General features: G+C 44.1%; 1 protein-coding gene across 3 annotated transcripts in view; it reads right to left on the bottom strand.

Annotated features, from left to right (window-relative positions):
- shq1 (SHQ1, H/ACA ribonucleoprotein assembly factor) overlaps positions 1–15,479 on the bottom strand; it is an 85,696-nt gene that overhangs the window by 24,161 nt on the left and 46,056 nt on the right. For all 3 annotated transcript variants that reach the window (XM_070549846.1, XM_070549847.1, XM_070549848.1), the window contains exon 11: positions 11,577–11,697. In XM_070549846.1, coding sequence (XP_070405947.1) covers positions 11,577–11,697 — 121 coding nt within the window. The remainder of the gene's footprint in view (positions 1–11,576; positions 11,698–15,479) is intronic.

Here is a 15,479-nt window from a genome sequence, read left to right as displayed (position 1 = left end):
AGGAAATTCGCAGCCGTGTACGAAACTGTCAGCAGCAAGGTAAAAAAGAAACCTGTCCTGTGTTTTAAAAAGGAGCGAACAATGCAAGCACCCACCCACCCACCCACCCACCTACCTAGTACCTACCTACCTATCTACCTACCTATCCTAGTGGTCTGGCTTTTTATAGTGAGATTTAAAAGTACAATATGTAAGAATAATCTCTAAACAGTCTAATGTCTTTATCAGGTCTTTGAATTTTCAACAGGTGGAAGAAGCAGAACAGCAGTACAGTTTTAAATGCAAGTCTGTTAAAAATAGCAGTTGAAAAAAAAAGCTTAAAGCAGTTGTGTTTTTAGATTTCATATATTGGTTAATTTTAAAAGTGAGGCAGAATTCACCGTGAACAAGCTTGTGTGGCAGGTCCTGTACAGTCCCCTTTATGTGTGTTAGTGTGTGTTTCTTTAGCAAATTAACCTTCTTCTCATCTCTTTTAGGGACAGAGCACATGAGCGTTTTAATTAAGCTTAGAGACGAAGAGTAAATCATGACCATAACAATAAAAACAAATACAGGCTTGAAAAAAAAAATAAAACGTGTCCCTACTCACTCCTGACTGAACGCTAGCAAATAAAAGTGTGTTTTAAAATAAGTCTTAAACACAGCAAGCGATGGAGCCAGTCTGACATGAAGTGGAAGGTCGTTCCAGAGTCTTGGCGCAAGTATTGAAGAATCTCGATCTCCTCTGGACTTCATTTTTGACCTTGGAACGACCAACAGCAGCTGATCTGCGGATCTGAGAGTGAGATGGAACGTAAGGCTGCAAGAGCTCAGACAAATAAAAAGGAGTGCTGTCATTAAAAGACTTAAAAACAGATCAAAGATTTTAAAAACTCATTTGGAAACAGATCAGGAACCAATGAGGTGAAGCCAAAATAGGAGTAATGTGATCACTCTTTTTCATTCCGGTTTAAAATCTGGCAGCTGCGTTCTGAATCACCTGGAGTCTAGAAATGGACGCCTGGCTGGTTCCTGCATAGGGCGAGTTGCAGTAGTCCAGTCTGGAAGTTATAAAAGCTTGAACCACTGTTTCAATGTGGGACTTTGACAGAAATGGCTTAATCTTAGACAGACGGCGTAGGTGAAAACAGCAGGACCTAACGACTCCATTCACCTGACTGTCCAACTTCACAGCAGCATCTATCTTTACCCCCAGGTTGGTGAAAATGGGCTTCTCATAAGAAGACAGTGAAGAGAAATCAACCCAGTGGGGGGTTGGGGCATATCGGCTACTAGGCCTAAACATATCTTCAGTCATCCTTTCATTGAAGACCAGATAGTGAAGTTCCATCCAGGACCTGAAGTCAGAGAGGCAGTCCAGAAGGGGCTGAACAGAGCCTGCATTATTCTGCTTCAGGGGAAAATAAATCTTGCAGTCGTCAGCGTACAAATGAAAACTAATATCGTGCTTCCGAAAAATTGCTCCCAGTAGCGGAAGATAAAGGGAAAATAAAAGTGCTGGTGCTGGTCATAAATATAGAATTCCATGACAAAGTTGATTTATTTCAGTGATTCCATTCCAAAAGTGAAATTTGTACATTTGATTGAAATTTCATTCATTCATTACACACAGTCAGTGATGGTTTGGGGTGCCATATCATCTGCTGGTGTTGGTCCATTGTGATTTCTGTGGTCCAAGGTCAACACAGCCATGTGCCAGGACATTTCGGAGCACTTCATGCTTCCTGCTGCTGACCAACTTTATGGAGATGCAGCTTTCATTTTCCTATAGGACTTGGCTCCTGCACAGTGTTAAAGCTACCAGTACATGGTTTAAGGACCATGGTATCCCTGTTCTTGATTGGCCAGTAAATGCACCTGACCTGTGACTTGTGAAGAGGAAGATGGAATACGCCAGACCCAACAATTCAGAAAAGCTGAAGGCTACTATCAGAGCAGCATGGGCTCTCATAACACCTGAATAGTATCACAGACGGATCGACTCCATGCCACGCCGCAGTAATCAATGTTGATGAGGCAGTTCTATACCGCAGTCATCGAGTCTATCTTCACCTCTTCAATCACTGTGTGGTATGCTGGAGTCACCCTCAGGGATAGGAAGAGACTGCAGCATGTTGTGCACTCTGCTGAGAAAGTCATTGGCTACAAACTCCCCTCCATACAAGACCTGTACACCTCCAGGACATTGAGGTGTGCAGGTCGGATAACCGCTGACCCATGTAACCCTGGACACAGGCTCTTTGACTCGCTCCGATCTGGAAGGAGGCTCCGATCCATTTGGTCCAGGACCTCCTGCCACAAAAATAGTTTCTTCTCCTCTGCAATTGGACTCATGAACGACAATCAAAGGACTGCCCACTCCAGTCGTCATCTGACCCTGTGTTGTGTTTGCACCTGAACTGATTCACTGACCAGTATCTACACTGACTTGTATATAGTAGCCGTGTCTCTAATTATTGCCTCCCTATATTATTATTGTATTGTGGTTATTGCGTATTTTTGCACCAAGTACCGCAGCAATTTCCTAAAGTTGTGATTTCTCGCACATAAGGCAATAAAACCTTCTGATTCTGATTCTAACCCAGGCCAAACTAAATACTGAGTGCTGTACATGCTCATACTTCTCATGTTCATACTTTTCAGTGGGCCAAGATCTTTTAAATTCCTTTTATTGCATTGGTCTTAACTTATACGGAGATACTGAATTTGGGTATTTTATTAGTTGTCAGTTATAATAATTAAAATTAAAAGAAATAAACCTTTGAAATGCACCAGTCTGTGTGTAATGAATGAATACAATATATAGTTTCACCTTCTGAATGGAATTACTGAGATAAATCAACGTTGTTATGATATTCTAATTTTATGACCAGCTCATCTTAACATTACAGGTTCAGAACATCGGTCATTTAAAAAAAAACTCAAGACCCACTTCTACTGCTTGCGTTTAAGCATATGATACCATCCGTGTTGTTATAAAGTACTATAAAATAAAATCGACATTAACTTTGACATGGACAACTGCAAAGATTTCCCTGTAGTTCTGAACTTAAGATTCTTGTTAGGCACAAAAAGTCCTGGTCAGAGTCAGTCTTGTTCTCCCCACCTTAAAGCAAACAAACACATTTCTTGCAGATTAGGTAACAGTCATGAGTCTTCAAATGTGACCCTGTACATTTGACCTTTGCCTTCCCTTTTAAATGTTTACCCAACATCACACTCTGACAAAAGTCTTGCTTCTTCTTGTTTCTAGCTGTATGTGAGCATTTGAACTGATATTTATCTCAGAGTACCCGGTAAGTGCACTGGTGCAGAGTGCTGAAACAAGATGTTGGAAATCTTTAACTTTTCCCCATGAGACAGACACTTTAACCAAATATTTTCATGCATCTGTAGGTGCTGTTATTCCTCCGTGAGCCCCGAGGTGAATTCTGAGGTGAGCTGATAAGCCAAACTCAGCAGAGTGGGGGAAGGGGAGTGTTACACGCACTGCTCCTGTATTCTCAAGGCATCTGACCGCAGGCACTTGCTAACAGACCGACCCCATGCTTGATCTCATTGCCCCGAGACGCTCCCAGTTGTTAAAGCTCCAGACGCTTTTCCCTGCAGGCGAGCCACTGACAAAGCCGCTGACGACTCGTTCAGAGCGGGGGAAGAAAGAGGGCGATTAAGTAGAACCACAAAGGGCCTACATCCTCCAGAAAAACAATCAGATCTGAGGAAAAAGACTGCTTGGTTTTCTTTTTAAGCCTTTGTTGTTTCATGTGTTACTTTAATTCCATGAACAGTGAAAAACGGGAACCATTGTTTCCGTGAACTGTTCGTTTCACACCTACTACTCACAATTAGTCTGTCTCTTCAGCTGTTCTGGTGCGAGGTGCCGCAGGTTGCTCAGATTTCTTCTACGGTCCTTTTCACCCAAGAACTATAGTGAAGTATCTGAAATGCATCCCCTGTATGCGTGTTTTCTGTCTTTTCACATTCTGACTGACCCAAGTAAAAGGTGGCATGGTGGATGGAAGGGAACAAAAGCAGGGAAAACAATCGAAACCTTCTGTTTTAACTAAAGCACTGCAATGTGACACCAGGCTTAGATGAGCATTGTGTGTGCGGGCTGCCATGAATCCACGCTGGCGTTTCTCCAAGCTTTTAATAAAAGGAGGGAAAAAGTGACGTGACTTGGTGCTTCTTTGTTTTCCAGAAACTCTGCAGGGTTTTTCTGGCAAACGAGGAATCGAAAAGCTCACTTTAAAGAAAGACTGAGGAGGCAGATGGTCCATTTTGACATCTGAGATCACGTTGAAACAATTATGATCAAATATGTCCACGAGGGTTTCCCAGAAATAAAAGAGGGTTGGAATCTTGAGCCACTTCAGCAGGAAAAAAGTCATAATGTGAATGTTAGTGATTTGAGTGAGTGGGGGGTCTGCTGGCAGTCTGAGTGAGAGTAGAGACGATATCCTGCCCTGTGGCTTAAATCACCATGAAGTCTTTACAAGGTTGTAAATTTGAGACTGATATCTTGGCAGCCGAGGAAGTTGAGAAGTAGAAATGCCCGTGGGACAGCTAGGAGATTAAATAAATCAACCCAGCCCTGCAGCGAGCAAACACCCATTAATCGTCATGTCCATCATGCACAGATGATCACTTCTGCTTTGTTGGCGGTGGGAAATGACAGGAAGCAGAGATTAGACTGGATGGCTACATTACGCTCGGTTTCTCTGCACTGATCCAAGAGACAACTCACTCAGCGGAGACGTGCTAATCCTGGATGGGGTGGGGGGAACGCAGAGAAAAACAATGCCTACGTGATCTGTCATCAGACCTGTCAGATGACACAAAAGGCACGATGAAACAAACTGCAGGGTGGAGGATAGTCAAGAGAAAATCCCTACTGCTACACACCTCCCTGTGCAGATTGTTTTCTACATGTGAACAGAGGATAAAAAAAATCCACAACTGGAGATTGTATGACATTCCTGCTGAGCCTGAGCCAGAATACATCCACAACCAGAGGAAAGGAGCCAGTTGGGCTCAGTCTGGCTCCCCAGTAGCAGAAGGTGGTCGAAGTAGTTTAACCCAGGAGTCTTTTTCAGAGACTGAATAGTTGAGCCATAATAAAATGTGTCTTTATCTAAGAAAAACGTAACAATGCGACTTCCAGCCAGACGAGTAATCCATCTAATAATGGATGCAGAGTAGAGCTGGAGTCAGTGTGACTTTAGGCACCAGGGTACAGCGGGAGGACGACGGAGGGGAGGGGGGCGGTGCTGCGATGCTCCTCAGCAGACAAAAGACTGACTGACTTTTTCAGTGAGCTGATGGAGCCTCAGCAGCTCCATATGCTGACGGAGAACAGAGTGTGCCTGGCGAGGGAAAAGCCCAAATTTCAACCTTGATATTTTTAGATGATTTCAGACTTTAGAAGTTATAAATCAAGTCATGTTGGCTGGACTGAAGAAACCGGAAAAACTCTAGATTGTGCAGAAATGCAAGAACTTGTGAATGCTTTACTCTTCTTCACAAATCAAAGCTGATCACTATATGTGGGGTCCCCCAACACTCTTCTTGAACCACTGCTCTTCAATCTCTACATCAGGAGTGGGGAACCCTGGTCCTCGAGGGCTGGTATCCTGCATGTCTTTGCTCCAACCCTTCTGATTCAGTGGTTGATTCACATGTTCTGCAGCTTTTCAGGCTCTGCAGAAGCTCGTTAATCAGCTGCTGAATGAAATCAGGTGGGATGATGCAGGGTTGAAACTAAAATATGCTGGATGGCGGCCCCCGATGGACCAGGGTTCCCCACCCCTGCTCTACATGCTCCCGCTGGGTCAGGTCATACACAATAACACCATTACCTATCATTGTTATGCAGATGACACCCACATTGTCTTCTCCTTTTTTCCTCCTACATAGCTATTCTACTATAGCGGATATTAAACGTGACCGTCTGTCGCTGCAGCAAATGTTGTGTTCGTCTCTCAGCGCTGTGGGTGAGTGGCCGAGAGAGAGAGGCTGATTCTCCAGCAGCACAACGGGAATGATCATAACACTAAGTGGACTTGAAAACACACCTTCTCTTCTTTATGAAACCACTATTTGTGATGACAGCCGGACATTACTGACGTGTTTTAATATTGTCTGGGAAAAAAAACACGTCCTCTGTGTTTCTCTCGCTCAGTTTGTCTCCCTTCTTATCCTGTTGCAAATTAAACCAGCACCGGCGTTACATCGATATTCCGGTCAGTTCCATTGTTGAAATGCGTTTCCCCAACTACTCCGCTCAAGCGGCAAAAACGCAGGCGCTCATTTCAAGCTCGCTCCCGCTCTGCTCACACAACAGCACTGCAGCCTCCGTGAGTTAAAACATCACATTTGTGCAAATCACCACTTGATTCGGAAAATGCATTCTCCGGGTCAGGGATGGGGTCCTGCCCCAAGTGGAGGAGTTTAAGTATCTCGGGATCTTGTTCACGAGTGAGGGAAAACTGGAGCGTGAGATCGATAGGCGGATTGGTGCTGCATCTGCAGTGATGCGGACGTTGCACCGGTCTGTCGTGGTGAAGAGAGAGCTGAGTCAGAAGACGGAGCTCTCGATTTACCAGTCGATCAACGTTCCTACCCTCACCTATGGTCATGAGCTTTGGGTTGTGTGGTTGTTTGGCTGGGATATGTAACAGAATGAAATGACTGTTTTCCCCCTCCTCTGACACAGGACTAGTCTGCATGAGATGGTCTCAAGGTCTCATGCATTCACTTCTAACCTGCTTATTTTCAGCTCAATAGAAGAATGAAGAATGAACTCTTTTCTTTTAATTAATCAAAGAACTCTATTTTAATGAAGCTAATCCAACCAAGTGTTAGTCAATAAATAAGTTGTGACCGATCTGTGAAATCAAAATACTAATTACTTTATTATAATCCTATAGAATATAATAAGTAATATGACTTTAAATGTTCCAAAAGGACTGATTTCACGTAGCGTTAAAAGACACGACCCATTGCTTTTACTGATCCAATCAGAATCTGCCAGATCTGACAGAGGCGTGGTTTTGGTGGTGTTTGGTAAATCTGTCAACTTTTCATTCGACCATAAACCAAAACATCTGAAGTGTAAAACTATGCCCACGTCATCTTTAACGCCAGTTCAAAGCGTTCTAGAGAAGTTGTCGGAGTGGCCAATCCGTAACTTTCCTCTTCAGCCAAAAGAACTAACGACAAGCTGGATAAAATCTGTTGCTGTTCCAACTGCTGCAACGGTTCCTTTCAGAATAAAAGCTGAACCATCAAGACCCAGGCTCGGGTCTCATCAGATGCCAACAAATTTTCGTGACCCGGAAGTATCTCAAGACGGGTTATCGGTTGCCGTTTCTTCTTCTACGGGCTCCGGCTCCATAAGGTCAAGCTGAACCTTTACACCTCCTGATCTAACGGGGGCTTCCTGAAGGGTAGGAAGACCGAAAAATGGCGTCAAATGTGTTTATGAACCTCCTAACCAAAGCTTAACGCGAAGACATCACCTTCAGTTCCCATCAGAACTAATCGCTTCTTCGGATTTGCTGGTTCTGAACAACATCACACGTCATCCCATCCACCGTCTCATCCACCTTAGTTACACCATACATTTAGTTTTAAAGTCAGTCTAGTTTAATTTGTTAGTAATAAAATTCTTAACTTTTAAACTTAACTCTCTCTCTTCTGTTGTTTCTGAGTGAATACGGAACGGTTATCTAATCCCTGCAATAAAAAGTTCCAATCTTCTGGTTTAAATAACTTCACAGATCCGCAAGGTGGATTTCATATTTCCTATGGAATCCCACGCCTTATGGCTCATTAAATATCATGTAATTTAATTCATTACAGGGTAGTGACCGAAAGAACGAGATCGCGGATACAAGCGGCCAAAATGAGTTCTCTCCGCAGAGTGGCTGGTTTCTCCCTTAGAGATAGGGTGAGAAGCTCGGTCATCCGGGAGGGGTTCAGAATAGATTCGCTGCTCCTCCACATCGAGAGGAGCCAGTTGAGGTGGCTCGGGCATCTGGTCAGGACGCCTCCTGGACGTCTCCCTCGTGAGGTTTTCCGGGCACGTCCAACCGAGAGGAGGCTTAAAGGGAGACCCAGGACACGCTAGAGAGACTATGTCTCTCGGCTGGTCAGAGAACACCTTAGGATTCCCCGGAGGAGCTGGCCCAAGGGGCTGGGGAGAGGGAAGTCTGGGCCTCTCGACTTAGGCTACCGCCCCCGCGACCCGACTCGACAAGCGGAAGAAAATGGATGGATGAACACTTGATGCTGGAGCCAGTTCAGGTGTTAGTTATGTGTACCATCCCTGCTTATGGAAAAAGTCAGGTTGCTTGTTGGTGTAATTATTTATTTATTTAAATGTAGAACAAGAGATTAAATTTTTACAAAAATCAAATAAATAAATAAATAAGTAAATAAAATGACGTACCAGACGAAGCTGAAGTAGGTTCTCTTTTTGTTTCGGAGTCAGAAGGGCAATTCCAACAAATATTTCCACTCCCTGAGCATCTTTACTCTGCTCCAATAAAAAATTTACAATACTTGGACTCTTCAAACCTGAACGGTTATTCTGCACTAATAGCACCTTAATGACTTCAGCACCTGAGGCAGCAGTAGCTCAGGAGGGAGTCTATCCAGTAATCAGATGGTTCTTCTTTTAAATCCGCCTCTTTAGATAAAAGTCACAAGTTGCACCACAAGAACATAAAAAAACATTAAACAAGATAACAATAGGAGAAAATAGTCGCTTTTAATGTTTTCATGGTGTGATTTATGAGACTATTTTACAAATAATGCATTGAACCTTGATTTGAAGAAGAATCGCATACAAATCTTTCCTTAAATGATTCAGCTCTACCACAAACTACTGCACAGACTTTCCTTAATCGTTCAGAAGGTTGGACTGGAAGTAAGCCCCGTGATTGGCTGTCATAGCTGGTTTTAACCAACTACTGGAGTTGTTTTCCAGCCAACCATTGTTAAGGAAACACTTTCCCATGACTAAGGAGGTGGTGGGGGAACAAAATAACAAGAAAATGTTGATAATTATTCCCCAAACGAACCGTGACAAACAGGTTTCTGCATCAAAACCTGATTCTTTTAAAAGAAGACTGAAAATCTGTCAAGTTCCTTCAGACGGGGATGCTGCAATGCAGTCAGGACCTTGTGCTTTTGTCACAGCTTAGCAATGGTTGAAATGCTAAATCTTCTTAGTGGGCAGTATTGATGGAGGGACCATCATCCAATCATTCAAAACGGGTTACACTGACTGGATGAGGTTTTTCTGGGATTATACATTTCAGAGACATTTGAATTTTTTAAAACAATTTTTGCTTTCCATTTGTTATATGAAGAGTATTTCAAGCAATAAGGTAAAAATGCTCCAAGAAAAAAAATCATCATCAACTCCACCTTGAATTACAATTTTAAGTGTTCAATCCAAGAAAATGCCTCCCTAAGTTTCAACAGAAGAAGAAGACAGTATCATTTCTATAGCACCTCTCAAGAAAAAAATCACGAGGCGCTTCACAAAAACAAAAAATGTAAAAATATAAAAAAGAATTTAGAAAATGGTCACAAATATATTTAAAATGAGCAAAAATAGACAATTGTGATTAAAAAATGTTAAGAAAGAGAGAGAGTGAATAGGAAAGAGGGGAATCAGTGGATCCTGAGGAAGGTGGAATAGGTGGGGAGAGCAGAATAAAGAGAGAGTGGTGAAGAAGGTCATACAAAAGCCACCTTGAACAAGTGAGTCTTCAGCTGCTTTTTAAAGGAGACCACTGAGTCCACTGATCTCAGGCTCAGAGGGAGAGAGTTCCAGAGTCTGGGGGCCACAGCAGCAGATGATCTGTCACCTTTGACCTTTAGCCTGGTGCTGCACAACCAGTAGGCTTTGGTCACTGGACCTCAGGGACCTGCTGGGGGTATAGGGACTAAGAAGATCACCAATGTAAGATGGTGCTTGTCCATGTAAGGCCCTATAGACCAGAACCAGGATCTTGAAATGAACCCTGAAGTTGACTGGCAGCCAGTGAAGCTGGAGGAGAAGCGGAGTGATGTGGGTGTGTTTGGAGGACTTGGTCAGAAGCCGAGCACAGGCGTTCTGAACCACCTGTAGATGGTTCAGGGAGGTTCTGCTCAGACACGTGAAAAGAGAGTTACAGTAGTCTAAGCGTGAGGAGATGAAGGTGTGGAGAACTGTCTCAAGTTCAGAGCGAACAAGAGAACTGACATGAGAATCCAGGGTGAGAGCTGGGTCAAAGGTCACACCAGGATTCCTGACAGAAGGTTTGGTGTGGGAAGCAAGCTGACCAAGAGAGTCTCTGACTTTGGGAACCAGCTTGTCTGGGACACAGATGAGGATCTCAGTCTTATCTTCATTCAGCTGAAGAAAGCTCCCAGCCATCCAGGTTTTGATAGAGTCTAAGCAGGTGTGTAACAGCTGCAGCTTAGACGTCTCATGGGGCTTAAAGGAGATGTACAGTTGGAACAGGTGAGGGATGGTTCTAAACTAACTTTCTTAATTGTGATGTCACCATAAGGGTCATTTTAAACGGCCCTTAGAAGCAGATGACTCCTGACACTAAACGCTGAGTTCCATGTTGGAGTGTTTTTAGAAGCAGTAGAGTCTCACATAGCGACACAAACGGATGCTAAAGTTGGTATTTGCACAAAATGTCCCTTTAAAAAAAGAGATTTACACAATCAATCATAATCTCAGCGATTTTCAGATATACCTGAATTCTTTCCTTCACATGCACATATTTGAATATTGTTGAAAGATTTATTCCACAGGACGACAGATGGATTTACAACTACAATCTCTGGAAGTGTTCATGACCAACAATTTACAAGCTCCAAACCTTAAAGCGTCCAACACGAACCCATAAACGGGATCTCGTCTCCCCCCCCCCCAACCATGCCATTGATTTCATGCATTCCACTTCTTTTTGGAGCAGAATTGAAGACTTCAGATGGAAAAGCCTAGAGAGGACGCAGAGCTGGGGGTAGGAGGGGGATCTCGCTAAATCCCTGCAGACCTTTTATCGTGTCTGCATCTGGGCGCCGAGCCTACAACATCAGGCGCGCATTTTTCAACTGGGCTTTTTTCCAGACGAGCACACCACTCAGCTGAACCCTAGCCAAGAGTAAAACAGAGCTCATTACTGAAAAATGTGCTCGCAGGCTCACATTTAAAATGTGTAATTCATGTTAAAATACGAACTAGGAGGAGAGAGGAACTGAACCTCCAGCATCTGAGAGTGAAGCAGATTTGGCTGGTTTCAGGAGGTTTGTTGGTGGAGGGTTGCACATGGAGCCCTCCATCCACTATTCACACAGAGTAGATCTGGAAATGTTGTTCTTAAAACAAACCACACTGCTGTTTTCGGTCATTCAGCTGAGCCATCTGGCACAAATGAGGTGTCTAATTCACTCTTCTACAGCACTAGAGCATCACAGGGGCTGAGCAGCACTTCACCAGGGCTCTGGAGGTAATTCTCCCAAGATGAGGAGGGTGTGTGTGTGTGTGTGTGTAGAGGTGAACTTACTTGACCCTCTGGATCCAGATGCAGTAGTCTGTGATATACAGATCATTCAGCATGTACGCCGGATCGTTCTGTCGGAAGACTTTGTGGATTTCCAGCAGACATTTGAGGATGCAGGCCTTCCCTGGGTGCAGGAGCACGGCATGGGGGGAGATGGAAGAAAAAATATCTGTGTTATTTGAAGTCAGTATCAAAAGATGGCAAAGCGTTACAGCTTCTGGCAAACACAGAATCCGTCTTAAAGCTTGCAGTCACTGTTCCTTACACGAAAGCCAAGGTACGAGATGAGAGGGAAATCCCAGCACGCTGCACAGTAAGTTGATCCATATGTTACAAGAAGCGCTCTCGAGTAAGAATTGTGTCTCATCCGAGACGTGAGAGTCAGGAAAGCAGAACGGTTTCTGATATCCAGGATCTTGGATAACGGTGGTTATCTGTGGACGGTGACAAGTGTCGTCACTGACATTTGTCACTGATGTTTTTGAGGATGTTCTACTTAAGTGGAAGCAGATGCAGCATTGTTAGACCAGTCTTTTATGAAGGACCTTTTTTCCTTTGTATCCATCAAAACCAGCACAGTAAGCAACTGAGGGCCGGCTCACAGTGTGATAGCTTTATAGACACCAAACCGCTAATGCCCGGTCCACACTGGGGCATCGGTGGTGCGAAACTGCAGTGGGACAATGCTGCTTCAAATTAAAATCTATTTTAGTCTATAAGGTTGATCCAAACTGGCCGTGGTGCTTCGCTTAAGATAGGATGGTGTTCTATTTTTGCTGCAGGCAAAAAATTCTTCCTGTTCTGCCCCAGCAGAAAGGGTCGAACTGTGGAACCGGTGATGGTTGTACCCCATGTGCAGCAGTACCGGGACCAGAGTGAATAGGGTGTGAATGGGGAACATGTGTGGGTGTCCGGCGTGCATTTTTGTAAGTCTTTGGTTGTATGTGCATGTGTGAGCATGAGGGAGGGAGAGTGTGACTGTGTATGACTGTACATGTCAGGTGGGGCCTTTGACTCCTCCCTTCTCCTGGGACTTCTTTTGATGACATACATCTTCGTCTCCCCTCCCCCTCCCACACCTGGTGTGGAGTGCAGTGCCTTGGTCTGCCTGGGTCGTGGCTCCCGTGTCAGGGAGTTTAAGATTTTTGGCATCTGCCTGACCAATCCCGGTGGCTGTCTGGTGGGATCTGGGTCCCTGGGCTCTGCTGGCTCCCTGGCGGGGGTGGTCGCCCCTGGGTCCCAGGTCGCTGGGTCCCGGGCTCGGCCGGCTCGGGGGTGGGAGGCTGCGGGCGGGCCTGTGGGCTTGCCGCTGGTATCTCCCGGGACTCTGCCGGCTGCTGGTTGTGGCCCCCCGGGGCGATCCTCTGCGCCTCTCGAGGGGGGCAGGGGCTTTTCTGGTCGCAGTCTCCCTGGAGTTCCTGTGTTCTGGGGCAGCGCCTGGATCTCTGGGACTTGGAGCTCCCTCCGTCTCCTACTCATCTTTGGGGGACAAATCTGTGGCCCCTCACACTCTCAATTGGACGCTCCTATAGAGAAACCTTACATAAACAAGTGCGTGTACACACACAGGTGCTCACGTGGTGCTCTCATAAGTATGGGCTTGGGCACGTTAAACACAGGTCTTAAGGCTGTGGTTGGCACTTAATGCACTGTGATTTATTATCGTGTGATTGTTCAGTTAAACAATGTTGATTATATATTTCATCATCAGGTTGATGCAGTGATAGCTTGCTCCTGATGTTTTGTTGTTGTGTCCCATTTTTTTTCTTCTTCTCTCTTTCTGCAGGTCTAGAAGCAGATTCTTGTTCATTGTTGTTTATTTTTGCGGCAGATTGGTGATGTCACTGGATAGATTCACTCTTGAAATCTAAAAGAGTTGTAGTTCCTTTTGAATTCAATTATCACCTGCCTTAAGATGCTACCAGGGTTTGCTAGCTAGACGTTCCACGTCTGATGATAGCGTCTGATGCCACTTGCAAGCGTTGCAAAGAGGCTTTGACCTTGAGTCAAAAATAAGGATGGTTCCAAGAGATTTGCTCACCCGGTCGGCCTAACCAGGTAGCTGGATGAGAACTGGCTAGTCCAGGAAGTGAACTAGCTATTATTAACTAGTGTTTACAAATTTAGACAAATCAGAATTTGACAAGTTTAAGGGCGTCCACCCCTCCTTCACTCAGATACTTAGGGAGGTTATATTCTTAATGTGAAGCAAAATGTCAAACATTTATGTGAAATGAATATAAAGTTGTGGTCAGAAGTTTACATACACTTGTAAAAAATATAATATAATGGCTCTACTGAGTGTCCCGTTATTTCTAAAACTCTGATTTTTCTCTGATAGAGTGATTGGAACAGATACTTCTTTGTCACAAAAAACATTCATGAAGTTTGGTTCTTTAATGTCTTTATTATGGGTTAACAGAGAAAAGTGATCACATTTGCTGGGTCACAAATATACATACAGCAGTGCTAATATTTGGTTACATGTCCCTTAGCCATTTTCACTTCAATTAGGCGCTTTTGGTAGCCATCCACAAGCTTCTGGCAAGCTTCTGGTTGAATCTTTGACCACTCCTCTTGACAGAATTGGTGAAGTTCAGTTAAATTTGATGGCTTTCTGACACGGACTTGTTTCTTCAGCACTGTCCACATGTTTTCAATGGGGTTTAAGTCAGGATTTTGGGAAGGCCATTCTAAAACCCTTATTCTAGCCTGATTTAGCCATTCCTTTACCACTTTTGATGTGTGTTTGGGGTCATTGTCCTGTTGGAACACCCAACTGCGCCCAAGACCCAACCTTCCTACTGATGATTTTAGGTTATGTTGAAGAATGTGAAGGTAATCCTCCTTCTTCATTATCCCATTTACTCTCTGTAAAGCACCAGTTCCATTGGCAGCAAAACAGCCCCACAGCATAATATTCCCACCACCATGCTTGACTGTAGGCATGGTGTTCTTGGGGTTAAAGGCCTCACCTTTTCTCCTCCAAACATATTGCTGGGCATTGTGGCCAAAAAGCTCGATTTTTGTTTCATCTGACCACAGAACTTTCCTCCAGAAGGTCTTATCTTTGTCCATGTGATCAGCAGCAAACTTCAGTCGAGCCTTAAGGTGCCGCTTTTGGAGCAAGGGCTTCCTTCTTGCACGGCAGCCTCTCAGTCCATGGAGATGCAAAACACGTTTGACTGTGGACAATGACACCTGTGTTCCAGCAGCTTCTAATTCTTGGCAGATCTGCTTTTTGGTGATTCTTGGTTCACTCTTTACCATCCTGACCAATTTTCTCTCAGCAGCAGGTGATAGCTTGCGTTTTCTTCCTGATCTTGGCAGTGATGAAACAGTGCCATGCACCTTATACTTACAAACAATTGTTTGCACTGTTGCTCTTGGGACCTGCAGCTGCTTTGAAATGGCCCCAAGTGACTTTCCTGACTTGTTCAAGTCAATAATTCGCTTTTTCAGATCCATGCTGAGCTCCTTTGACTTTCCCATTGTAGCGTTTGTGGGCGTTTGTATCCAATGAGCCCTATTTACCTGGCCTAAGAGAAGTCACCAGCTGTAGTCACTCATAATCACTCACAAGGAGTTAAGAGGCCATGCTATGAAGCTCAGTTCACTGACACGTTTCTAAGTCACCTAAATTGCTAGATCATGTTGCTGTATGTATATTTGTGACCCAGCAAATGTGATCACTTTTCTCTGTTAACCCATAATAAAGACATTAAAGAACCAAACTTCATGAATGTTTTTTGTGACAAAGAAGTATCTGTTCCAATCACTCTATCAGAGAAAAATCAGAGTTTTAGAAATAACGGGACACTCAGTAGAGCCATTATATTATATTTTTACAAGTGTATGTAAACTTCTGACCACAACTGTATTAACCATTACCAATAATATGGTAAA

Source organism: Nothobranchius furzeri, chromosome 3 (genome assembly GCF_043380555.1).
Source record: "Nothobranchius furzeri strain GRZ-AD chromosome 3, NfurGRZ-RIMD1, whole genome shotgun sequence".
Taxonomy (NCBI): domain Eukaryota; kingdom Metazoa; phylum Chordata; class Actinopteri; order Cyprinodontiformes; family Nothobranchiidae; genus Nothobranchius; species Nothobranchius furzeri.
This window is presented reverse-complemented; position numbering and strand designations above follow the sequence as displayed.